We start from the raw sequence: 25085 nt of genomic DNA, 5'->3' as shown, positions 1-25085 counted from the left end.
TCCTGGATCATGACACTAAGCTACCAGATATTGCGCTTTCCTGGCTCCAGTGGCAGAGCCAGGATTTTGTTGCTTGCTGCGTTGCGTATCGTTAGTATAAGTGGAGGATACCATAGCCGCTATTAGAGAAGCAACATCCTGTGAGACCAAGTCTCAAGAAGCCTGCATCCGATATCTTAAAGATAGTTTTCTTGGGCCGAGTAAAGGTCAATAAACCCCTCAGGCCACGTTTAAGAATAGCTTTTTATATAAAAGCATACTTGCTCTAGTTTAATATCTTTTAACTAAACTGGGTCGAGGCTGGAGCAGTTAACATTAAGAAATTCCTTTTAAATCTCCTAGATTCGATTACTAATATTGCAAGGCTTTTGGGCTAGGTCTGTATATGACTTCAGGCAGCATATCCTGGGTCAGCTGCCGAGCAACTGTTAGGGTCGGTACTCGGATATAATGGTAAGAACCGCTAGTGGCTTGTAATATAGGCCACATCCTGTCAGTAGTCCCGATGAAAACAAAGGGCCTCGAGCTATACCTTTAACTGTTAGTGTAAAATAAAACTAGGGGAAATCCAGTATAGTTATTAAATTATAAGTAGTTATATTATCTACTTATAAATCATTAAGCAAATTCGCAGCAGGGCTTCCTAAACTTTAAGAAATAACGCTTTGCCTTCTTTATAGTAGCTTATAATATAATAAAACTAGTTTTAGTATATATAATATTAGGTATAGCTAGCATTACTTTTAGCTTTAAAACTATCTTTTAAATCCTGCTAATATAAAGGGCTAGCTTTATTTTCTATATAAGGTAGTATAAAAGTATAAGAAAGTAATTTAGCCTTAAATAAAATTTAACTTAAAGAGAAATTTACTTACTTAATAAACTAGTAATTAAAGTTTTAAAAATAAAGAATTATAAAATCTTTAAGGCTTTTTATTATACTCTTTTTACTTAAAGTTATTAATATTATTATTATTATTATTATTATTTAAATAAGTAAAAAAGTTATATTTTTATTTTAAGTTATTTATTATATTTCTATTTTAAAAAGCTTTTTATTTTTAAATTATATTAATAAGAAAACTTATTTAATAACTAAATAAACTAATTTAAATTTTACTAATAAATATTAAATAAGAATATATTTACTTATATTAGCTTAATAATAATAAAAAGTAAAGTTATATATTAAGAGTATATTATAATATAGTAAAGGACTAACTAAATATAACTATAAGTTTCTTAATAAGTTTAGCCTCTTAAAGAAGCTGGCTATTAAGATATAGCATAAGGTAGTCCCAGAGCACGCTAACCTGATAGATTAGACATGGCGGTGGCGGAACTTTACGCTAGTCTTCTTCCCCTTTACAGCTTCTGGGTTATGAGTGAATGCACCAGCGCCTCCAAAGGGACCAGCAGTAGCACTGTTTCGTACCCTTGCAATGCAAACCCCGGAAACCCCAGCTACCTTCCCGGTGCAAACCTGTCCACTAGGCACTTTGACAATGACCGGAAAATCAGTCGAGCTTACAGTCGAAAATCCCAATACGCCAATGATGTTCTGAACCACTTCAGCGGACTTAAAAGCTTTCGGATCAGTCCCTCCTGAAGTAAAGTCTATGTCTACTAGCAAGGGACCAGCACCGTCCTCGTTGACCTGAAAGACGAAAAGTCAATATGAATCGTAAATGAAGGTCATGGCCACGAACCTGATGGTAGATGAGCTTGAGAGTTCCGTCGGATGCAGTGGTAGGCAGCCCGGACTTGGCGCCAGCTCCAGTAGAATTCTGGACGCCGTCTTCGATGTATCCACGAGGAGATGGTACGCCTTTTGCGGTTTGGAAGAAGTCATCCAAAAGACCGTTGACTCCATGCTCAGCTCCTACTGTTGATTAGCATATAATTCACATTTCCAACTGCTTCTGCCGACATACCTAGGGCCAAATCACCAACTGGGGAGCTTTCAATCGCGTCTTGCACGCCTGAGATAGGTCAGTTGCCGGAAAATCGAAAAATAGTATATTCACAGAAGCACACCATTTACCACTGCTCCAGCGTTACCGGTAAGAAAGGATACGGCTTCTCTCGTCGCTATAGAGTGTCAGCTGTCAACAACCATTCATTACTTGCCATGCCACTGTACCTTCTTCACCTCCCCCAAGGATAGTGTCAGTAAGGGACCGGCCCTTGAGACCATTCATGAAAGCCTTGATGACGCGGGTGCCGTCAACTGGGCCTTTACTAGTTCGACCAAGTGCAGAGGCCTTGCTAGTAGCAAGTTCGGGGTCACGGATCACGCTGGTATCAATCTGGGCTCCGGAAGCAGCAGAGGTCGAAGACCGAGGTGTTCCATCGAGGACTGCTAGGGTTAGCACCAGCTCCGAGGTTCTGGAAATGTACTTACTAGTAAGTCCGGGCATAACAACGCCATTTGCGCCAATCACTCTGGTGATGGTTCCATGGGCATTTGCCATTCGGCTCCAGGCCAGAGCAGACAGAAACAAGGCGGTCAGCATGTTGAAAGAGGTAACGAGCGATGAAGAAACGAGATGACTATGAGGATGCTAGTAACTAATTGTTAGACATCGCGCCCATATATATATTTGAGAGTCTAATCGACGGAGATTTTCACATGCTCGAATAGACTGCCATTCCAACATACGTTTGGTGTTGCCCTATACTTAGATGCATGTCCTGAGAAACCGTGTTCTGAAACGCGGTGCTTGGACATGTTTCTATTGACTATTCCCAATCAGGAAGGCTCATTACCTTGAGAGTCAGGACTGTCAGGTTCAGCTGTCATGATCAACAGCCAGGATGTTTCAAACATATATTGATATCACTATTTTGGACGACCGCAGTGGAGTATGTCTCTAGAAGAAGAAGGTGTAACTGCGTTTTTTTAGTAGAATCAGTTGCTGTACGCCCGTGCACCAGAGTTCAGGTGAAGCAATAATGCACCCAAGCGTCACCAGCACGGTTCTCGCCTCTCGGAAACAACCACGGGTCTACTGTCATAGCGCTGTCACATGCAGCTTGGCGTGCCGACGACAATCAATTCTCTGGTATTATCTCTTCAACCCAGCTTTTCAGACTCTGCCAGTCTAAAACAACGAAGTCTGTGAAAGCTGGTTGTCTTGGCTTCACTGCAGAGCCCCAGATGGCGTAACAATTCTCCTCCCGAAAAAGCGTCGACTACTGGAGTAGACGCCTTATCGGATTAGACAGCATAACGCAAGCTGATAATAATATTTGCGGAGGATGCCTGAATCTGGAAGTAACCCCGTGCGGGGATTGTCTTGGCCTGTGAGAGGTTTAAGATGCTGGCGAGTATTGCTGGCAACTTTAGACAAACATTGATCACCAGTCATTATGGCAGTTTCTTCAATTTCGGTTTTGGTGCTTGGAATTGTTGCCGGTGCAGCGCTATTTTACTTGTGGTCACCAACTGGGAAATACAGGAAGAGGCCCCTCAAACTGCCCATCATCGGTGACATCCACAGCTCACCGATCGAGAGGCCACTCCTGCGATGGGATGATTGGGTGAAAGAGAATGGGGCTATCGCAACGTCGAAACTGTTCGGTATAGTGCCAGTTGTTGTTATCAATACAGCCGAGGCAGCTACAGAGCTACTGGGCAGGAGGGGTGCTTGGTATAGCAATCGTCCAAGGTCCGTGGGCATGGAGATGATTACAGGCGCTGGGCCAGGAAAGTCACGGTTCACGCTGATGCACGACATGGATGCGCATTTGAAACTTCATCATCGCATCTTGTCTCCGTCGCTCGGTGGTATCGCTGCTCCGCACTATCAGCCGGTCATGGAACTCGAAGCCAAGCAGCTCGTCAAGCACCTTGTCGAAATAAGCGAACAAAAATCATTGGTTATTGCCAGCGACGACATCTTCCCTTTGCTTGAGCGCGCACAAGCGATTATCATTCTCGCCTTGCACTATGGCGTTCGGGTACCCACCCTCGATGATCCACTGTATAAACGGGTCCGTGAGACGCAGGCTAAGGTCACCTCGTATGCGTCGAAGCCTGGCCTACCCGATATCTTCCCGTTCCTTGCCAATCTCCCAGCGATAATTTCACCATGGCGCAAAGCTGCAGATGAGTTATTCAACAAGCAGAAAGACCTCAACCTGCACTTGTTAAGCCTTGGTGATGATAATCCCGGATGGAACGCAACAAAACAAAGCCGCTCCCTTGCAGCGAAATACACCAAGGAGCCAATTTCCGACACTGATCTCGCTTTCACGCTTGCGACGAGTGTTCAAGGTGGTATAGAGACTAGCACTCGTACAATACTCTGGTTGTTCATCGCTGCAACAACGGGCAACAAAAGGTTTATGAAGAGAGCGCATGACCTACTGGATGCTGTTGTTGGACGGGATCGATTCCCTCGCTTCTCGGACAGATCCTCCCTCTGTTACATTGATGCCATCATATCTGAACTTCTGCGTTGGCGACCTATTTCCCCCGGAGGTGTGCCTCGTCGGGCAGACAAACAAGACTACTTTAATGGTATCAGAATCGTCAAGAATGCAATGGTCTTGACGAATGCATGGTCTATCGGTCGTGACGAAGCTGTGTTTGACCAGTCACTTGGCGGCCTAGACGAATTCATTCCCGAAAGATGGGTGGATGGTGAAAGCATGGACACAGACATTAAGAACCAAGGAGAACTAAGGACCTCACTCCCGCTGCCAGTATTCGGTCACGGTCGGCGAAGCTGTCTTGGAAAACGTGTTGCCGTAGATGGTACCTTTGCCCAGGTCGCGACGATGATCTGGGCGTTTGACTTCGAGCGTGCTGAAGAGGTACATGAGATGGAGATGAAGGTTGTCTGGTTTATGACGGAGCCCAAGCCGTTCAAGTTCAAGCTGAAGCCGAGGGGTCCATGGGTATTAAAGGTCATCGAGGAGGAGTGGAGGACTGCCGATAAAGAGCTTAGCAACATCATGGGCAACATAAGCGATATTGAGAGCTGAAAGTGATATCGAGAGAGCTAGTAGAGTTTATAACAAGTCTTGGTAGTAATTGCGTTGCTGCAGAGGATTCGTTGGTGATGCGCGTGAGCCATCAGCTGTGGGAACTATCTACTCAAAATAACACTCTTATCAAAGTCAAACCGGGCCGCATACCAGCTAACCAACCCAACATAATGCTGCAGAGGATTCAAATGCCGTTCTACTCGCCAAGCTTAAGATAGCATAGTGGGATAAGTCCAGAAGGTCTATGAACGGATCGCATGGATTAAGGAGACCGTGCTCCGTGGATACTGCGATCTAGGATACTAGGTAGCATGGTATACGGAAACAGAAACTGCAGGAAGATGATCAATCTGGTATAGCTATATCGAGATAATTAATCTGCATCGTGGGCGCCCATTCGTCTATCCTAGAATCATCTACTCATCATCGTTGGGGTCGATAACAGTCTTGGACCACTTGCGAGCCTGGACGCGACGGTTGAACAGGATATCAATCTCACGATACGAGCGACCCTTAAACTCAGGCAACCAGATCCATGACATGAGGAAGCAGACAAAGCCCGTTCCAGCCCAGACATAGCCACATTTTCCGCCGAGGTTTGCTTCCTACAAGAAAGCATTAGCTTTGACTAAATGGAAGTAAGAGCATAACACACATACCTTAGGGTTAAGCATATAGCTTGACAAGAAGATGCAGGGAATGTTAACTAGGTAGTAACTAGCACGGCCAATACCCGTTGTAAGAGGCCTGAGGCGAATGGCTGATGTCTCGCCGATGATGGCGTATGAGACAGGAGCTGGGCCAAGGGTGAAGAGAACAGACACGATAAGACCCAAGGAGGCCTGGGCCAAGGAGGCTGCATTGCTCTTCCCAACACTACCTGCAATACCTAATGCCAGGAGAAACAAGACGTTGATGAATGAACCCCAGACATAGATAGTGCGTCGGCCAATGTAGGTAGTCAGAATCCAGGATAGCATAACAAAAATCATTTGCAGGGCAGAGGTAATAAGTCCGAGGGCAAAAGCAGTGTTTGTAGTCATGCCAGCCTCTATTCAATGCATTAGTACATAATATAGTTTATCTCAGTAGAGTAGCAAGAAAGGATACGTACGCTCGAAGAAATATGTGGCCTGGTTAGCAATCAGATTGCCGGTCAAGTTCTGAGCAGCATATACACCGCACACAATAAGGGTTCGGTAACGGTCGGTTCCCTTGAAAAGCTCGAGGTAGCTAGGTTCCTTCTCGGACTTTTCGAGCTCGATAGTTCGACGCATCATAGCAACAGACTCCTCATGGTTCTTGACGACAGTGCTGCGACCAAGGCGGGCGACAGCCTTGACTGCATCTTCGTATCGGCCGCGACGCGTGAGCCACCATGGAGATTCCGGGGCAAGGAAGATCAGGATAGCAAGGGGCGTTGGAAACATCCACTGAAGAGCGATGGGAACCCTGCAAAGACATAGTTTGTTAGAATGAAACCTCGTTTGCAAGTTCAAATGGCAGGGTAGTATAGTTCGTACCTGTACGCTGCCTTCTCTTCGAGTCCATTGTAATGATACGCGACGCCGTTAACGATGATAGAACCGATAGCCCAGAACATTTGCAACATCTGAGTTGCAGGAGCTCGCAGTCTCATGGGGACAATTTCACTACAATACGCAGGGGCATTGGCGATAAAGATACCCCATGGAATACCTTCGAGGACCTGGGCAGCTACCATAACAGAAAGCGAATTGGCAAAGAAGAAGACGAAGATAAAGGCATTGAGAAGCATCAGACCTCCGATAGTGGCCCAGCGGTACCCAATGCGACTTGTAATCGGGCCAGCGATAGTCACGCCAATAAGAGCACCTACGGGACCGCAGCACTGAAGGGCAGACTGCCACGGACCAGTGATGACATACTTGTTGACATTTGCGCTGTAGACACCGTAGTCCTGTGCGAACTTTGGCAGAGCGATGAAGTTTCCCATCAGGAAGACACAGTACGACTCCATGATCTGATATTGTCAGCTTGGAAGGGATGGTCAGGGTCCATGGAGAACTTACAATGGTGCATGACATGATGAAAGCCCAGAGCGTAGCCATTGGATAAGCACGGACGGCCTCAAGGACGCCCATGTTGAACTCGGCATTTTCAGCCTCGATGGCATCGCCTTTGAACTGGGCGATTTCAGCCTTGTGATCGAGATCTGCCTGGTGATTGATGGTATGCTTCTGAGTCTCAATCTCAGCAGCCGAGACTGGCTCCTCCTTTTCAGAGATACCCATGTTGGCTGTTGATACAACGATGAGAATAAGAGATAATGAATGGGGTCAAGAGAGCTGTGTCTCAGAAGGCTAATGATGGTCAGAAATGGGTCGGCTGTGGACTCATTATATGCTGATCTGCAGATTCTCTCCCAGCCCGAGAAAAGGCAATCCGAGAATCCAATGATGAAGTGTGACAAGGAGATAAACCCTCGTCTTAGACGCGCCTATAGGAGCTTGGCATCGCGGATAAAACGGTGGTATCTCGGCAGTATTATCTGTGCCATCTCCAGACTCGTTTCTAGCGTCATGAGGGGGAACAGAGTTAATGGGGTCAAGAATGGGTATTGGGGGTAAACTCCACGGGGTTGAGAGTCCGTTTGGGGATAAGATCCAAGAGATGAACCGCGACTAGACTTGCGCTAGTGTTAAACGCGCCTATCAACGCGAAGCTCTTGCTTCTCCAGGTTGCATTCTAGCGCCGTTGGGGTATTTTCCACGGCATCGATAGCCGGAGACCTTGTCGTCGCGTGTCTATTCCCGCGCTCTGCCGAATTCCGGGACTTGAGCCTTGGCAATCCGTTTTCTGACACCATCCTTACATGGCTAAATAGCCCTGCTTGCATTGTCTCCTTAGAGGTCGTGTTCCCTTTGCCTCCCGAAACTTATCCCGACACGACGCGCGTGACATGGAACCTGGTGCGCTTAGACCACTTGTTAAAGTCAAAGGTCGACATAATGTGAACACAATTACTGGACAGAGAACAAAGCCTCTTTCCTGCATTGAAGAGCATATCTATTCCATGGCAATCTCCAAGAAAGCATTCACGGAACGACCCAACGGGCATGATCCAAGTAAGAGCTGCCAGGTCTATCAAGTAAAAACAACACAACACTGACCAAGAATATCTCGGACATACATCAATTCTCTGGAGGCCGCAGACTAAGACGTTATCCCCCTCCCTTACATCAGAGGTTGTCTTACGTACTTGACTTGCCCACGAATTTTCGTAATTGGAGGAGGAAACGAAAGCGCGTCAATCACTTGGATTAGTGATCATATAAAGTTCAAGCCAGCTGCTGGATGCCGACAAGCTGGAAACCGCACTAATGGATCCCCAGGTTGAGTCTGTAGCGTCTATGTTTAGTTAGCCGCACATATGGGCTTCTCGATTCGAAGAGGCCTGGGTGCAGATCATCGCGGAATGGAACGAGTTTCTGCGGCCCGTGATCTTTCCCCACGGGGGATCTTCTGCCCAGGTTGCAGATACCCTGGTATAACACATCTAACAAATTTGGGCATACTGCGAATGAAATGAAAACGGCCCGATTGCGGTGCTGCTACCAAAATAATGCACGGAGCCTTTCGATATATATTTGCTGGAAGTATGAGACTGGAAATCTGAAGCATAAATAGCAAGCCTTGGAAGTGTTGACAACCCAATGAATCAACCTTTCAAAACAGTATCTCTGGATACGGCTATTCCACCCCTTTGGCAAACAGACCTTCTTATCATCACAATGAAATCCATCCCTTCAATCTTGGCGGTTGCCGCCATACCTTCCCTGGCCTCTGGTCAATCCTTCCAGTCCACTCCCGTCATGGGCTGGAACTCATACAATCAGGTTTCATGCAGCCCCAACAACAAGACCATCGCCGCAGCTATTGAAGCTCTCTCTAGCCGTGGTTTCGTCGATGCTGGCTACAAATTCTTCCAGATCGACTGCGGTTGGGCCTCTCGCGACACACAGCGTGACCCAACCACGGGTGCGCTGAAGATTGATTCCAATGCCTTTCCAGACGGTCTTAAGCCTTTGAGTGACTTGGCTAGGTCCAAGGGCATGAAGTGGACCATGTATTCCGATGCTGGTGAGCGTATGTGTGATCCCCAGTACCCATCCCCTGTGCTGGGATCCTTGGGCCACGAAGCCGTCGACGCCGAGTTCTTCAAATCGTTAAATACGGAGTATTTGAAATGTAAGTATTTTTTTATGACAAGAAGAGAGTATCGTACTGATCAAAGCATGGTCCAGATGACAACTGCTACGCTGATAGCACCACCAACAATGCCCCCAAGGATCCACGAACTGACTTTATCACTCGTTTCGGCACAATGTGGAGCGAGTTGCAGAAGGTCGGAATTCCTGGAATGCTCATTTGCCAATGGGGTGTTCCATACTCCTCGTCTAGTGGCCTCGAAGGTCCCGCCGAATGGACGCAGAGTGTATCTACCTCTTTCCGCCTTTCAGACGACATTGGCGAAGGCTGGAGCAATGTGTACCGCATCTCCAACCAAGCCATCCACATTGCACACAGGAACCTCTCAGGTCCTGGCCACATTGCCGATGCTGATCTTCTCGAGGTTGGTAACTCTGGTATGACGTTCGACGAACAGGCGACCCATTTTGCTCTATGGGCTATGCTCAAATCCGCTCTCATGATCTCCACGGATATCACGGCGCTGTCGGCCCAGACCGTGGCTGTTCTTCAGAACAAGGACTTGATCTCAATCAACCAAGACTCAGCCGTCAAGCCCATCAGCTTAATGCAGCGATGGACCAGCGATCGAGACTTGTGGGCGGGACCGCTTGCTAACGGGGATGTTGCAGTCTTGTATGTCGACCAGAGCAACAGTGCTCGAACCCTTAGCCTCCAGCTCTCCGCCCTCGGCTACCAATCAGCCGATATCAAGGATCTCTGGACGGGCAAAACTACCACTGGAGCTTCGTCCTTCTCGAAGCAGGTCAACGGCCATGGCTCTGTCGCATTGCGTCTCTCAAACATCAAGAAAGCCAGTAGTACAGTCAATTACAAGTATACTTCTGTCTCCACCGGGTCGTTATCATCAGGGGCACAGACTGCCTCTTGCTCTGGCTGCACTTCCTCGACCAAAGTCGGCAACCTCGGTGGCAGCTCCAACGGCCAGGTTGTCCTCTCGAATATCAGCACGTCCAAGACCACTCAAAATGTTCTATTTGATTACATCAATGGTGACGTAGGTTTCGGCGGTAGTTCCAACGAGCGTCTGGCTTCTATCAAGGTCAATGGCGGTACTGCGAAGACAGTGAGCTTTCCACTGACGGGTTACAACTGGGATAAGGATGTGTACAAGGGCTATGCTGTAGAGCTTTCTGGCTTCAGCACCAGTGGGCCAAACACCATTACAATTTCGGGTGTCAATGGTGGTTGGGCACCTGATTTCGACAGACTGGCTGTTGTGGCCTAAATTCTATTCTCACAGTCTCGGCAACGATGTCCAGCCTCTATCATCTTACCAGAATACTTTGCCGGCGACTCCTTTCCCATCAGCAAAGATCAGATTCCGATATTAGTAGGCTTCGAAAAGGTTTTCCAAATTGCCGAGGTGATGATAACCTTATCTCAGAATAGCCCTACTAATATTATATCTTTCTGTTAATTGAGCGTGTATTCAATCAGTCCAACATGTATTTTTATAAGGATACGTTGTTGCCATGTACTTCTTATAAAGTCCTGCGGGGTCGACGGAGGCTGATGCCTTCCAGACAACCTGACTAAGTAGATGCTTGACCCCTCCTCAGCACTGAAAACTCCTACCAATTTCTTACCTTTTGATACTGCTGTGCAACCTCCCTGAACACCTCAAGCCATTACATTCAGGAGAGAGACGAAGTAATCAAGTCTTGTGAACTCCAGATCATAAATATAAATCCTACTTTGCCAACAGCCTGTAATTATAAGAATTCATCCCTTACTCTGTTAAGTCTTTATTTGCCTGATAAACCTTTAGAGCAGCATCTGGAAATATATTCTATCCATGTTAATTATAAGAAGAGTAGCCATTCTGACTTGTGAGCCTGGCTTTTAGATTTAGGTTAGATCATATTCCCAAAATCCAAGTAACTGCTCGACGTGATCCATTGTTGACCTGGTTGTCAAGCTTATCATTTTTCTCTTTCCCCTTAGAGTATCAAGCGTAATAACGGATACCTCTACAGTGTTGTTTAGTTCAATTTTGGGGTGATGTCTGTCGGGGAAGAGATTCGTGGAGATGTTGTTCTGAAGACGACCACGAAGAGAACTGACAGTTTGAGGAATATTATAAATGCTTCGATCCTTCGTTCGCTGATTACGATATGTGTATAGCATACGGTTTTGGTGACCAATGCAGAGACAAGAATGCTGGGTCTGGTGACGGAACATCTGATCCTCTATATCTCGGAGATATTGGATGCCTTGGTGGTATTTAGTACATAGGGCTTCCCACTCTCTTTGCGTCGCTGAAAGACCATGGCTCAAGGGCGTGTTTGGTCTAATGTGCAAAGCAGAAGCCTCCAAGGAGTCTTCAGTTTCCGAACTGTTTAGAGACAGTATTTGGTTCATGTCCACTTCTTTACCCTCTTAAGTTAGCTTTATCAGCATAGGATGTAAAGCCTTCTTACCCTCAAAGTCTGAACTGGACGGGGTATCGATTCCTTCATCAGCAATGCTTGATATCTCACTGTCGTAGTCACAGGTAAGATAGGTCATGGTCCAATGTTTTAGTGGAGAGACAGGCTAATTGATAAGATCGATGTGATGCTTAGCACTGTCGACGAGTTTATAGACTGAGCCAAACGTTAACGGTTTACAAAATCCCAGCCGCTTAAAAAGGAAGAAATTGCCTTCTTATGTTACTCTTCCCAGACCTCAAAGCGGGGTACCTAAAGTGTAAATCTACTAGGCTGTGTAACGGTCACAAGACAACGGCGAACAACGGCGAATAGTGAAGCAACTCTGTAGCCACAAACTCAACGTCCGCTGGAACGAGCTAGTTTGCACCGTTTAGGATAACGTATATTGGCGATCCTTTCTGATCACTTGTAAACTTTATAGCCACAGGGAGAGGCTTTGGGGATGGACGTTTAGGCGGTGAGGGCCGATAATTCACATAAAGATAACCTCCTATGGGAATAACTAGTATCTATAAGGTATCAATCCTCTTAAGTAGTCAATACTTACCTTGCCATCATGTAAGTACTGGAATCCGTGTAACTGGTGTCGCGCTTGAAAAACGTCACTCTAAGGTCATGATTCCCTACTGACTTATGGTCGATTGCCTCCTTAATTCGACTCTGATCGCTGAAACCGATCAACAAGCAGCCAGTACCTCACAACCTTAGAGCATGTAACTCTGTACACGCTTAATAGTCCAGTCTTCCCCGTGCAACATACCATACCGGTCTTCGAATCAGTAGCTTGACCGCTTCTGGTTGACCACATGCACTCGCGATGATCAGATCTGACCCAAGTAGACAGTATTCAAAGTTAACATCTGCTACTAGATAAAGGCAATTTTTCACTTGCCGTTCCGAGATATAACTCTATACGACGAGGTCTGTCTATTGCCCAGTTCAAAGTGTACATATATTTTACACTCTTCGTAGCTAAAGTGTTGAGTCAGATAATTAAAAAGGAATATCGTCTCCGAAAACATGTCGGGCCTGAAGAATCTCCAAGGGAAAGGGCGCGCGCCCTTCAGCCTCCAAGACTCCTCTTCAGCACAGGCTTGTTCAGTTGAATACGAACGGCTGTTAATGCTTATGATGGACGACAAAACGGTTATGGGGCTGCTGCCTAAATGCCCCGTATGTAATTTTAAACCAGTATCGCAGAAAAAAGAGTTTTTCATAAGATAAATAAGTGAACAGCACGCAAGGCAGAGGCCGCTGACAAGCCGGAGTTGATAATTCAGGTCAAACACTTGCAATCATGTCTATGGAACTTTGTGCTTGGGAGGATCCTCTCATTGTCACCTCATTCAACGGAAACACCAAAGAACTCGGAAACCAGCTCGATGCCGGGAGAAGCGTCGATGCTCGCGACCTACAAAATGGGCGGACACTGTTAATTTGGGCCACACTGGGAGGACACGACGATGCCGTCGATCTTCTCCTTCGCCGAAGTGCAAATCCTCACTCGCAAGATCTCAGAAACCGAACGGCCTTGTTACACGCCGTGGCAAATGGCTACGAGGCAATTGCAGAGAGGCTAATCACAGCAGGCGCTAAGATAGATGCCACTGATGATGCGGGCTACACGGCGCTGATGCTTGCTACGACCTCTGGGTTTTCTAATCTCGTGGACAGGGTGTTGGTGTTGGGAGCAAACATTGATACTAAAGAATGGCAGTACGAGAAGAATCCGCTCCTCTACGCGGCAGAGCACGGGTTTGAAAAGTGCGTGGAGTTACTGTTGAACGCTGGTGCAGAGGTGGACTTTGTGGACAAAAGCGGTCGAACCTCTCTGTCGTGGGCAGCCGGGAATGGCCATACAAATATCGTCAATCTTCTGTTACAGAAAGGCGCCAACCCAAATATGAAAGACAATGATTTGGAGCGGACACCATTTCTGTGGTCCATCAAAAACGAGCGACTCGCCGTCATTGAGATCTTGAAAGAGAAATCACCCTGAGCTTGGGTACGGGCTCATGCCTAGACCAGTTCCAGCTACTTCTCCTAGACTGGAGAAAATGCAACAGAGATACAAGGCTGTTGAAACCGACTTTGATTGGAGGAAGACTTCAGGCGGGGACCTTTTGCTCTGGACCCTAGGCTGTCGGGACAGCATAGAAGAGGATGACATCATATTCCTCGTTGAGCAAGGGGCAGACGTGAACGTGAACAAGGACGATGGAAAATCGGTCCTTTGTCAGGCCTGTTGGAGTGGATACGAGAAAGGTGTCGACCCGAACGTTGTGGATCAAGATGGGCAGTACGCCTCTCGCTTGCTAACCCCGACACTTACGACATAAACGGATATCATGCGTTGTCATTCGCCGGCGAGTCCGGTGACCTGGGTTTCGTACGTGCCTTAGTCAACAAATGAGCTCTGCCGGACGAGGGCATGGAACTATCAGCATTGATGAATGCCGTTGCTGGAAACCATATGGACATGCTCAAATTTCTTATCCAACACGGGGCCACGTCTTACTCCGACTCCTACGACATTTGCGAACGCCCACCTTTGGTGCTCGCGGCGTCACACGGCAAGACCGAGATAACGAAGGTCTTCCTTGACATGAGTTCGAACGACCCCAAAACCAAATACACCAGATCTGGAGAGCACTCGTCGAGGCTTGTGATGAAGGCGAAGTCGAAGCGGTTAAGTTGCTTCTCAAGTATAAGCCATTCGGTGGCATGGATAAACCGGATAATCAGCCCATGTTTTTCGCCAGCATGCAAAATCACCACACGGTCATGGATTTACTAGAGCCATATTATTCTACGAAGGGTACGAAGCTCATGTCTGATGTTACTAAACAATTCTAATGAATCAGTACATGGTTCAGATAATTTAAATAAGGACTAAGAGCTATACATATTCCAGACTCTTAGATAAATGGTAATTAAAAGAGCAATAAGAAATACCTCCTGGGCGAACATCTCTTAGTGTTAACTAAAGAATAATAAAAATAAATATTAAACTCTATTTCTTTACCTTATATTTAAGGCCAGAACGCCAGTGCTTAGCTTTAAGCTTATACATATATTATGTAATTCCCCAGGCCTTTTTCTCCCCCACATTTCTCCTTCGTCACCTGTGTTGATTCAACTGTTTAGCACTTGGTCGGCCTTTCACCCTTATAGCAAGATCTACAATGGCCACCCACAATACAGCCAATCCCAACTCTGTTAAAAGATCTCGCATTGGGGAACGCACTCTCTTAGCCTGCAGCGGCTGTAAACAGAAAAAGCTCAAAGTATGACCCTTATCTCACCCGCCGTCCCTTCTAATACTCAGCAGTGTGATGGACAAATCCCAAAATGCCAAAATTGCGAGAAGAGCGGTAGAGGTAAGCCTTGATCCTCTGGCCTTGGCCTCTCATCTCGCTCATATTTGTGCACAGAATGCCTCGTGGAAGATCCTGCGACAGGGCTCTTTCGACCAAGGGATTATATGCAGTCACTGGAGACACGAGTCGCTTATCTAGAGGGCTTGTTGCAGCAGGCGAGACCTGATGTCGCTCTCGATCATCTTATGGGCCTCGAGAAGGATTCCTCTAGCTTCTCTCCTTCGGCAGCGACACCATTCGTGGGCCCACCAGAGTCTGAGTCTGTAGGCAATGGTCAAAAAGATGTGTCGGCGGAGGCAGAAGACGCAAGGGATCAACTATCGACTGACGTTGCTTTACTATGCCTGACTACTGCTAGCAAAGAGCCTCATTATTTCGGTCCATCCTCAGCCGTCTCCTTCTCACGTATTATCAGTACAGCCATAGATCTTCCAAAAAGATCGCAGGCGAGTACTATTCGGTTCGAGCATGGCGGCTTCCTAGATTGGAATTGTCCTCAGCCGTTTGCTGTTAGTTTCCCGTCCCCGCCTCTGGGTACTTCTCTGTCACAAGCGTATTTTGGAAACATTCACGCGCAGTATCCCTTTCTTCATGAGCCAACCTTTCGCTTCTGGGAAGAGCAGTGCTTCAAAGCAGACCTCTCGGGGAACCTTTCTGCAGCTGGAGATATGGCGCAGTTCTTTGTGTGGATGGTAAGTACGCTGTCCAACATAGTCTCTATATCTGACGGCGTTCTAGGTCTACGCAACAGCGTCCCTGGCTTTGGGCCCAGCTCATTATGACACAGCTGAGTCTTACTACAAAATGGCCTTGAAACACCAGCCCATCATTCTTGAACTTGACAGCATTGAGTCCATACAAAGTCTCCTGTCGTGCGCTGTGTACTCTATAAGGTCTCCGGCGGGAGGAAGTCTATGGTTAGGTTGGAACACCTTTCGAGCAAACGCTTTGTCTGACTGTCCTTAGGAAATCGTCTGGCCTTGCCATAAGATATTGTATACAACTTGGCTATCATCGAAGCGCCTCCAGGTTTCGGCGAAATGCTAACCCTTTAATCGCTGAAATGTCCAAGAGATGTTTTTGGGTCGCCTACGATATCGACCGTGTGGCTTCCTTTATCCTTGGTCGCCCCGTTGGTATACCCGATGACTGTATTGATGCGGAGGTGAGCATATCTCGTGGCTGCTCACCAGCGGACTTACTAACCCCCTTGAACAGTTTCCCCTGGATATCGATGATGACAAGATTAATGCGCTGGGTTTGTCACAAAATCCACGCGTCTCTCCCGACGAGCCGCCTACGAACATGACGGGCGCCATCCATGTCATAAAGCTACGTCGTCTTTGGTCCAAAATAGGGAACACTATATACCCAGCGATGACCCAGTCGCCCGTCAACCAGGAAGTAGCCAAGAAGCCGCTCATGGATCAACTAAGAGCAGAGCTAGAAGCATGGCACTCTGAGATCCCTTATGCACCAGACACGGCAGGCCTGGATCCACTATCTGTCTTCGCATCGCGTGAATGGTTCCGGCTGGCTTATGATCATTCAATACTTATATTGTACAGGCATTGGATCACTCATAAGGCTCTACCTGGAGAAGAAGATTCTGTTGAGGAAGCGTTGGAATGCTGCATGCAGAAAGCTAAAGAGCTATGTCTTCTCTACCGCAGGCTCTTCCAGTACCAATCATTGCAGTTTACATGGGGGTCTCTCCATATTCTCTTTCTCGGAGGACTCACGTATCTATATTGCATCTGGAAGTCCGCCAAGGTGCGACAAGCGACCAAAAGAATGGATATCATCAACACATGCATGGCTTGCAATACTGCGTTAGTCATCATCGCAGAGCGGTGGAGCAAAGCTGTGCCTTATCGAGATATCTTTGAGGTTTTGTCAGAGAGAACCATTAGCCTCGTTTGTGGAGATGGCAGTCTGTCACAAGACGCGACTGGAGCGTCACATGCATCGGATCGGAATCATTCAATTGAACCTCAGGCCGTCGGAGATTGGGCCTTGGAGATTGGAGCCGATGACATACCAGTTGATTCGGAATGGTTCGTTCAAGAGTTGCTGCAGGGGATGAGTAACAACGAAGCATAGGTAGTTATAGGTTATCCTACAGTCGTGATCTTCTCGCTGAAGTTCTGCCAGTAATCGAGTCTGTGAGAACCACATTCTTCAATGCCCTGTGGCTTTTCGAACCTTCCATAAGCATATTCACGTGCTCTACGGAGGCAGGGCTACGGAACCGCCACGCGCGAACAGCTGGCCGGTCCAGTCCTACTCCTTCAATGATATCCACGACCCAATTCCCGATGTTGGGCAGGAATTTAAAAGCATGACCGCTCCCACCGGTAACTACCATCAAACCTTGTTGTCCCGGCACACGATCTATCACAAAGTGATTATCAAATGTATCTGTATACCAACAGAGCCTTGTAAAAGCAACGTCGTTAGCCTCCTTGAGGACCTCAGGCATGTGGCGGGCAACAAAAGACCCAATGGTATCCATGGCTTGCCTGGGAATTTGCGTCACCTTGTCCCCCTCGGACCAGCGCGTCACAGACACGCTCCTCTCCTTGCCGTCTGGCTGCATTCGTGGGTTCGTGTATTTCGTCCCTCTGTAGCCGATCTTGAGGTGGCCTTCTGCATCGACAGGAAATCCATACAGACCTCCCCGAGCCCCGTGTCTCATGTTGTACATCCAAGTCGGGAACTTCTCAGGCGAAAACTGGCCAAAGATTGGAGAATTCAATGGGATTTTGAAGACGACGACTGAACCAGCCGTCGCCTCGCAGAGATGGTCGAGCTCGGGAACAAGAAGTGGTGTTTGCGGACCGCAGGCCATTATGGTAAGCTTGGCGTGGTGTTCTTTGCCATCTTTGGTGCGAATCCCAATGACATCTCCTCCACGCTTTAGGAACGATTGAAAAGCTCCGGCGTCTTGACCAAAAACGAACTTGACGCCATGCTTGCGAGCCTTGTAGAGGGCGAGACGACACGACTTATCAGCAACGACAAATCCACCGCTTGTATCAAGGATGCCCGCCATGGAGTTTCCCCGAGTACAGGCTTTGAATTGATCACAATTAAAACCGAGATCGTTGGCTGTGCGCACATCCTCAGCAGCAGTTGTCAAGAGTTGATTCGTCAAATGCAGCTTCTTGGCGTTCTCGACACTTGCTTTTTCGAAGGGAGGTAACTCGTCGCCTTCATTGAAAGAGATGGCTCCGTTGTTATAGAAGACTTTATCGCTCGAACTCATGCCGGGTGGAACTTCTCCGCCAGCGAGGTCAGCGTTCCACTGATTCCACATGCTTATTGCCTCGACCGAGAGCTCTTGATACTCGATCTGAGTACCGTAGGATGATCTGATGATCTTGTTGAGATCTTGAACGCGTTAGTCATGGGGACCGAATAGCTCTAGGCCGGAGTGCTACTGACCTGCCGAAGCCGCATCTGAGCCATTCTGATAAGAATAGAGACTTTTATCGTAGTCTTGTTTGTCGTATACAATGACATTGCTGTAGCCTCTCTTGGCGAGATGTAGAGCTGAGCTGAGACCAAAAATGCCTGCACCTACGATCACAACAGGGTCTTTTTTCTCTAGAAAGGTCGCCATGGCAAAAGCATGCTGACCTCTATTGTCACCAACGTGTCTATCTGGCTGTCGCCCGTGTTAAATTGCCAGACCAAGCTAGCTCCTGCGGAGGCTTCACTAGTCCACTTTCAGACGAAACTGATAAGGTCAGTGGAACAGGTGACAAGCCACTCGGTGGATTCCGAGCAAGATATACCTTGCTTTAATCTCTCTCGAGCCTAGTCTCGGAAGAATCCAGCTCAGCGATAACAACGTCGGAGCGAGATAACCAATCTAGGGTAGTCTAGACAGTCCGTCGCGTGACATAGCAAGCTTCAACACATTGGTTTATACAACGAGCATTACAGCAACGGACGCCATGATATATTCTGAGGTGAATCCCTGATAAAAGTTTAAGAATAAATAAGTATCTTCTTAGTCATATTCTCAAGTCCCGTTCAACTTATCCCTCCAACCAAGATAGCAATTGCACTTCCTGCAATATGCATCTCGCACGATATCTTAGCGATTCTTCGCTCGGCAAACATGTTCGCAGCATTCGAAACTCGCCTCCAGAGGTTATTTACAACCGTCAACTTCTAATGTCGTCGGCTCTCTATGCCATGTCCGGCTTGTGCATCAGTTCGTTCCCTCATCAATCAGAAGACTGTCTCTAACCTGTTGCAGCATGGGATCAAGGCTCTAGCTCCGTCGTTCCGTCTCTCCCAGGCTTTTCAAAAGCTTTCGGCATTAACTCAGCTGCGAATCCCAGCGAGGTCGCCAACTTTATATCTTTCGTCTACCTGACAGCTGGCGTCGGATCCGCCCTGTCATTCTTTATCAACGATCGAATCGGACGCCTTTGGTCACTGCGACTCTACTTTGCTATCTGGATTATCGGTCAGCTCATTGCAACATTCTCTTATGGAAACAAGGGTGCTCTATATACCGCCCGCTTCGTTTCTGGACTTGGCATCGGTCCTTTGACCGTCACAGGCCCTATGTCGATTGTTGAGATTGCACCGACTGAGATCCGTGGCCTCTTGACCGTATGGTTTAGCGTTGTTATGCTCCTAAGCTTGACTGTCAGTACCTTGACCGTATATGCTTGCTTCCTCCACCTACCTGCCTCTCATCTTCAATACCAACTGGTTTGGTTCCTTCCAACCATCATCTGCGGCATCATCATCGCTGCAAGCTTCTTTTGTGCCTGCGAGTCCCCACGATGGCTCATGCTGGTTGACCGTAAGGAAGAAGCTGTCAAGACCCTCGTTGCTCTCAGAGGTCTGCCAGCTGACCACCCCCGCGTCGCCGGAGAAATTGCAGACATTGAGCACCAGATTCAAGCTGAGAAGTCACGATATGCTTCAGGGGGCGGGTTGAAGGACATCCTGAGAGAGACCTTTATGGTACCTGGAAACCTTCGGAGAGTTCATCAATCTTTGATCTCGTACCTTTTGGCTCAACTGTCTGGTGCAAACTCTGTTACCAGCTATCTGGTGCCGATTCTCTCGTTGATGGGAATAAATAGCGCTCATGGCAATAACCTATTCCTGTCTAGTATGTACTCCTTGTCTAAATTCTTCTACACACTCATCGCCTCCTTCTTTTTCATTGATGCTCTGGGCCGTCGGAAGTCTCTCTTCATTGGAATTACCATTCAGTTGATTTCTGATATCTACCTCGGAGCCTATATCAAAAGTCACCAGGACGGTTCTGTCGCTCCAGGTGCCTCCACCGCCGCGATCGCAGCCATATTCATTCATGGATTCGGCTATGCTGTTGGTAAGTCCTTGTTCAGATCTTTTTGATGTCTATCGTGCTCACAATCATCAATCAAGGCCTCCTCGTTCTTCCATATGTCTTTGGGGCAGAGCTCTGGCCTAATAGCATTCGATCGTTTGGCTCGGCCCTCAGCCAAACCTTTCACTGGCTGTTCTATTTCGGTATTAACCGTGCAACCCCTTCGATTCTCTCTAGTATGCACAACTGGGGAGCCTTCATTTTCTTTGCAGGATGGTGTCTCGTAGCACTTGCCTATGTCTTCATTGCTGTCCCTGAGACTGCAGGGTTGCCTCTCGAGCACATAGACGCTTTGTTCGAGTGTCCGTGGTGGCAAATTAGATCAAAAGCCAAGACGCTCCATATCACTACAATTTCGGGCTCAATCGTTGATGAGGAGAAGTGAGTTTTACATCATCAGCACGAATATCAAGGCAGTGGCGCTTACAATGTTAATCGGCAGTCCAGAGAGCGCTGATTCAAAGTACGAGCAAATCGCGAGAACAAGCAAGCAGACTGATTCTTAAGATTCATCAGGGTGTCATGGTTCCAACTTCATACAGATAGTACACAAATTTCTAGTCGTAAACTGGACAATGGGATTGCCGAGTTGGATGTATGGAACTATGAATAAGGTGTAGCATGGATTATTTTAATTGATTGCCGGATTCTTTGCAGTTTTAGATGCATAAATGTATGGGCCAAACCAGAGCCATACCTGTGTGGTACTCTACTGCATTCTTCTAAGGCTTATGCTACGTGACAGCGCTTAGCAGAATCCTAATAATGAATACAGCCAATGAGAATGTTTTAAACCAATGCTTCCAGATCTTCTCGTTATGACTTTATCTACTGTTTTATAATCGATCCCAGCAAGAACTATTTGGGTAATCATAAACGAGGTGCACAAATGACGTTAGTTCTCGCCCTGACCAATTTCTATTACTGAGTACTGACTGAACGAGGGCAACCAATATCGATCTAATTCTCGTATATTCCGCTCAATCACAGGCCAGCTCTCAAATGGTTCGCATTCACAGGGCTGTTAGCTATGCCATTCTTGAAAAACGCTCTGATGTTCTCAAAACATTCCCTCTCGGCCTTCTGAAACGCAACATCCGTCAAACCGCCGAGGTGAGGTTGAATAATGACGTTATCCTGGTCCAAAAACCAGGAATCAACGGTTGGCTCATTCACCAGAACATCAAGACCAGCTCTTGCAATCTTGCCCGATTTCAATGCCATCTTGAGAGCGGCCTCATTGACAATAGCTCCTCGAGCTGTGTTAATAAAAAAGCTTCCATCCTTCATGGCATCAAATTCTGCGGGACCTATCAAGCCAGTGGTCTTTTCATTCAATGGGCAGTTGATGGACACGATATCAGACTGAGATAGGAGTTCGTGGAGGGAAGAGCAGTATGTTGCATCGTACTCTTGTTCCAGCTCGTGAGATAGTTGGCGACGGTTATAGTATTTGATCTTCATGTTGAAAACTGTGGCCTTTTTGGCGAGATACTTTAATCCTCAGTTAGCTAACGAGTGCCAAAAGCCAGAAGGTAGGATGATTATGCGTACCTTTCCGATGGATCCCATACCGACGATACCAAGCGTTATGTTGGTGGGATCATGAGCTGGAATGAGCGAGCCAGGCTCTCCTCGCCACTTGCCTGCCCTTGCAGTGCGCTCAGCCTTGGAAGTGTTTCTCAGAACTGCCAGGATGAGAAATATGGCCATGTCTGCTGTCGCCTCTGCAACAGCATCGACTGAATTGCAGAAAAGAATGTTGTTCTTGGACATCCAATCAACATCAAACTCATTGTATCCAGCAGATGCAGACGTGATGATGCGGCAGTCGGGAGCCAACGACTTCAGAAGACCCTCATCGAATGGCTCAAAAGGCGGCGTGCCCATTCGAATGACAAAAGCATCGACAGGGCCCTTTTCTTTGATCAACTCTGGCAGCAGCCGCTGAGTCTCGGCGCGATCATTGGCGTCAAGCACGTCAAAGTCATGGTCCCGGCCAAAGGCTTCAAGGTAATCAGCACCGGCGAATTTAGGCGCTCCCAGGCTAACAACGTGGGGTCTCTGGGAAGTGCGGCTTGGGGACATGATGGATGAGAGTACGGACTGAATGTAGAAGAGCGGTGCGACGGCCACGGTATCGCGATTTGACCAACTAACTATATGAAGCGAGACGGGCCATCTTAGAAGTTTGGTCCATTCGTGACTCCTAAAGCAGTAATGATTGACAAGGAAACCTCCGAAGGCAGCGCGAACCCGCCGGTAAGCCCCGTGATTGGTGAAGAACGAAGCCCCGCACCACTAAGCCAACCCGACCCAGGCGATGACTTTCCAGATGAAATAACCAAGTGTACTCTGTAAGTAAGGATGAAATATCTGAGCCTCACTGATCAAAAAAGATTCCAAGAAGCGATCATGGCCCGAGAGTATACACTTTCAGACCCGCCGTTGGGCTTTCTCGCTGTGGAAGTTGACATTTACCGTCCCCCAGGCGATCCCTTCAATCAGAGTACATGGCCCTTTCCCCTCATCCGCGAAAAGGTGATAGGCACTTCAGAAGCTCAAATTGTCACCAATGGCAACTACGAAGATGCTTTTATTGATCGTTTTGTGCAAGCCGCGATAAGACTCGCAGAGAGAGGGGCTGTCGGCATCATTACCAGCTGCGGCTTCTTGGCCGCTGCCCAAACCAGGTAACCCGATTTCCAGCCTGGTCTTGTTAGTCCACCACCCGCTGAACATGTCAGATTAGCAGCCCTGTCCCCCATACCTGTAGCTACGTCTGCCCTCGTTCAGGTTCCCAGCCTCCTGGCCATTTCTCCTATTAATAGACCTATCGGGGTGTTGACCTATGACAGTGCGAGATTGGGAAGCGCTCACTTGCTGGAGCTGGGCATTGATCCTAGCCGTGTCCGTGTATGGGGACTCTCGGATGACAGCCATCTAAGGGACATTTGCGCGCGTGGAGCGAACTATGACGCCGATCGGCTTGAGAGAGAACTCGTTGCCGAGGCCAAATCGCTGGTACTTCAACATCCTGACGTCGCCGCAGTGGTCTTGGAGTGTACAAACATGCCACCTTATGCAGATCGGATTCATGATGCGATTCAAATCCCGGTATACGACGTTTATACAATGGGTATGTGGTTCTACTCCGGGCTGACGAGACGGAACCCGTTGTCGTGGAAAGCGTCAGATGCGAGAGACACATGAAAATGAGAACTAGTAATCCCTAATCGCTATTTCCACAGTTCTATCATACGTGAAAACCTCTATCGCTGGACTCGTAGGCTGATTTATGCTGGATTTTGTTTACTTAGCTTTGGACGGCTCCGGAGACTGTACGCAATACTCCATTGCTCCATTGAAATGCTGCCATATCACGGTGACTAAAGCATGGTGATGCGGTTGCATATGGAGCAACTAAGAAATCTTTGAGGCATCCTGCTTCGGAGGAAATAGAACCATTCACTATAATAAAGATGAAGGATGTCTCCAAGTATATTGAGCATTCTATTGCAAAAAGTCGCCCCCAGACCTAGCCAGAATGTATTGGTATTCTGGCTCGAACTGCATGTACATAACCTCTGGGGTTCCAGTTCCATCCTTTGTGTACTGAGCCTCTTCGTCACCCACAAACGTCTTTTGTAACCGCGAGCCGGCCAAAGACGCTTCAACCAGAAGCTGTGACTGACAAGCTCTCTCCAAAGCGATGAAGAAGGCAGCTGCTTCAGCAATAGTGCCGCCGGATGTCAAGATACCGTGATTCTGTAGTATCAGGTTCTTTTTGGTCGGACCCAATGTGTCAGCGAGCCGCATACCCTCCTCTTTAGCAAATACGACACCACCGAAGTTGGCATATACCGCAAGGTCATTATAGAACATGCAACTATCCTGATTTAACATGTCTATGGGTTTTCCAAAGGTGGACCATGCACGGCCATAGGGGCTGTGGAAGTGGCATGCAGCATTGATATCAGGCCGTCGTTTATGGATAGCTGCATGTATGATAAACCCGGCAGTATTCACGGGCCTATCTGCGCCACCGATACGTTCTCCATCTTCATTCACATGAACCATGTCAGACACCTTCAAGAGGCCGAAATGGACTCCATAAGGATTTAGCCAAAATGTGTCTGGCTGAACTGGGTCTGCTCTATAGTTTAGCTAATTAGTGGCCCAGAGTGGACTATACAAACCTACCTCTAAGACTGATATGGCCACTCCCTCCATCAGCGAAGCCCAATCTCGCAAATATGCGAAAGGCGCCCGCCATTTGCTCCAATTGCCATCGTCTTTTAGCTTCGGGGGTGGGAAATTGTGGAATTTGATGGAGTCTATCTTTGGGTTGACTTGTAGATAATGAAGCCTTGGAAGTTGTCGTGGTAGTTGTAGAAGACATGATGGATGCTTGGTTGTGGTGCTGAAGTCGGTGTGTTTGACAGTGCCTGAACCATTGTCTTATACGAAAGGGAGCGCTTTAATCGGTGGGTTGTTGCACTGGGATGCCTTCGGTAGCCGCCGTGATTGGCTGATGTGTTAATTCAGTGGTACCCACGCTGTGAACTTGTACACCCTCGGCACTATCCGCAGCACCATACGATGTAAGTTTTAAACAATGAAAGACGATATGGCATC

General features: G+C 47.6%; 11 protein-coding genes across 11 annotated transcripts; 6 read left to right on the top strand and 5 right to left on the bottom strand.

Moving 5' to 3' along the window:
- Positions 1–1214: 1214 nt before the first annotated feature.
- FVEG_13080 (hypothetical protein) lies at positions 1215–2550 on the bottom strand. Its single transcript, XM_018902458.1, has 6 exons — positions 2405–2550; positions 2144–2359; positions 2038–2091; positions 1935–1982; positions 1710–1882; positions 1215–1657 (listed from the first exon to the last, which is right to left on the bottom strand). The coding sequence occupies exons 1-6, from the start codon at positions 2514–2516 to the stop codon at positions 1322–1324; spliced, it is 939 nt and encodes a 312-aa protein (XP_018761198.1). The 5' UTR covers positions 2517–2550; the 3' UTR covers positions 1215–1321.
- An 822-nt stretch (positions 2551–3372) lies between these two features.
- Positions 3373–4992, top strand: FVEG_13079 (cytochrome P450, family 17, subfamily A (steroid 17alpha-monooxygenase); the record flags this gene model as incomplete). Its single annotated transcript, XM_018902457.1, has 1 exon — positions 3373–4992. The coding sequence occupies one exon, from the start codon at positions 3373–3375 to the stop codon at positions 4990–4992; it is 1620 nt and encodes a 539-aa protein (XP_018761197.1).
- A 335-nt stretch (positions 4993–5327) lies between these two features.
- On the bottom strand, positions 5328–7268 carry FVEG_13078 (MFS transporter, SP family, general alpha glucoside:H+ symporter; the record flags this gene model as incomplete). Its single annotated transcript, XM_018902456.1, has 5 exons — positions 5328–5600; positions 5655–6046; positions 6110–6447; positions 6519–6997; positions 7047–7268. 5 exons carry the CDS (start codon positions 7266–7268, stop codon positions 5412–5414), a joined length of 1620 nt encoding a protein of 539 aa, XP_018761196.1. The 3' UTR covers positions 5328–5411.
- A 1500-nt stretch (positions 7269–8768) lies between these two features.
- On the top strand, positions 8769–10474 carry FVEG_13077 (hypothetical protein; the record flags this gene model as incomplete). Its single annotated transcript, XM_018902455.1, has 2 exons — positions 8769–9225; positions 9282–10474. 2 exons carry the CDS (start codon positions 8769–8771, stop codon positions 10472–10474), a joined length of 1650 nt encoding a protein of 549 aa, XP_018761195.1.
- Positions 10475–12978: 2504 nt separating this feature from the next.
- On the top strand, positions 12979–13680 carry FVEG_13076 (hypothetical protein; the record flags this gene model as incomplete). The annotated part of the gene is made up of 1 exon (XM_018902454.1): positions 12979–13680. One exon carries the CDS (start codon positions 12979–12981, stop codon positions 13678–13680), a length of 702 nt encoding a protein of 233 aa, XP_018761194.1.
- A 1290-nt stretch (positions 13681–14970) lies between these two features.
- On the top strand, positions 14971–17164 carry FVEG_17443 (hypothetical protein; the record flags this gene model as incomplete). Its single annotated transcript, XM_018906688.1, has 5 exons — positions 14971–15061; positions 15116–15753; positions 15800–15978; positions 16028–16226; positions 16280–17164. 5 exons carry the CDS (start codon positions 14971–14973, stop codon positions 17162–17164), a joined length of 1992 nt encoding a protein of 663 aa, XP_018761193.1.
- A 3-nt stretch (positions 17165–17167) lies between these two features.
- On the bottom strand, positions 17168–18686 carry FVEG_13073 (hypothetical protein; the record flags this gene model as incomplete). Its single annotated transcript, XM_018902453.1, has 2 exons — positions 17168–18454; positions 18509–18686. 2 exons carry the CDS (start codon positions 18684–18686, stop codon positions 17181–17183), a joined length of 1452 nt encoding a protein of 483 aa, XP_018761192.1. The 3' UTR covers positions 17168–17180.
- A 461-nt stretch (positions 18687–19147) lies between these two features.
- FVEG_13072 (hypothetical protein) lies at positions 19148–20832 on the top strand (the record flags this gene model as incomplete). The annotated part of the gene is made up of 3 exons (XM_018902452.1): positions 19148–19286; positions 19332–20429; positions 20486–20832. The coding sequence occupies 3 exons, from the start codon at positions 19148–19150 to the stop codon at positions 20830–20832; spliced, it is 1584 nt and encodes a 527-aa protein (XP_018761191.1).
- Positions 20833–21431: 599 nt separating this feature from the next.
- Positions 21432–22595, bottom strand: FVEG_13071 (hypothetical protein; the record flags this gene model as incomplete). Its single annotated transcript, XM_018902451.1, has 2 exons — positions 22002–22595; positions 21432–21941 (listed from the first exon to the last, which is right to left on the bottom strand). Exons 1-2 carry the CDS (start codon positions 22533–22535, stop codon positions 21432–21434), a joined length of 1044 nt encoding a protein of 347 aa, XP_018761190.1. The 5' UTR covers positions 22536–22595.
- A 267-nt stretch (positions 22596–22862) lies between these two features.
- On the top strand, positions 22863–23660 carry FVEG_13070 (hypothetical protein; the record flags this gene model as incomplete). Its single annotated transcript, XM_018902450.1, has 2 exons — positions 22863–23140; positions 23195–23660. The coding sequence occupies 2 exons, from the start codon at positions 22863–22865 to the stop codon at positions 23658–23660; spliced, it is 744 nt and encodes a 247-aa protein (XP_018761189.1).
- Positions 23661–23960: 300 nt separating this feature from the next.
- FVEG_13069 (L-fuculose-phosphate aldolase) lies at positions 23961–24849 on the bottom strand (the record flags this gene model as incomplete). The annotated part of the gene is made up of 2 exons (XM_018902449.1): positions 23961–24598; positions 24651–24849. The coding sequence occupies 2 exons, from the start codon at positions 24847–24849 to the stop codon at positions 23961–23963; spliced, it is 837 nt and encodes a 278-aa protein (XP_018761188.1).
- Positions 24850–25085: the final 236 nt, after the last annotated feature.

The sequence above is a fragment of the Fusarium verticillioides genome, chromosome 11 (genome assembly GCF_000149555.1).
Source record: "Fusarium verticillioides 7600 chromosome 11, whole genome shotgun sequence".
In the NCBI taxonomy this organism is placed as follows: Eukaryota; Fungi; Ascomycota; class Sordariomycetes; order Hypocreales; family Nectriaceae; genus Fusarium; species Fusarium verticillioides.
The sequence above is the reverse complement of the archived record's forward strand: the minus strand, read 5'-3'. Positions and strand labels throughout refer to the sequence as shown.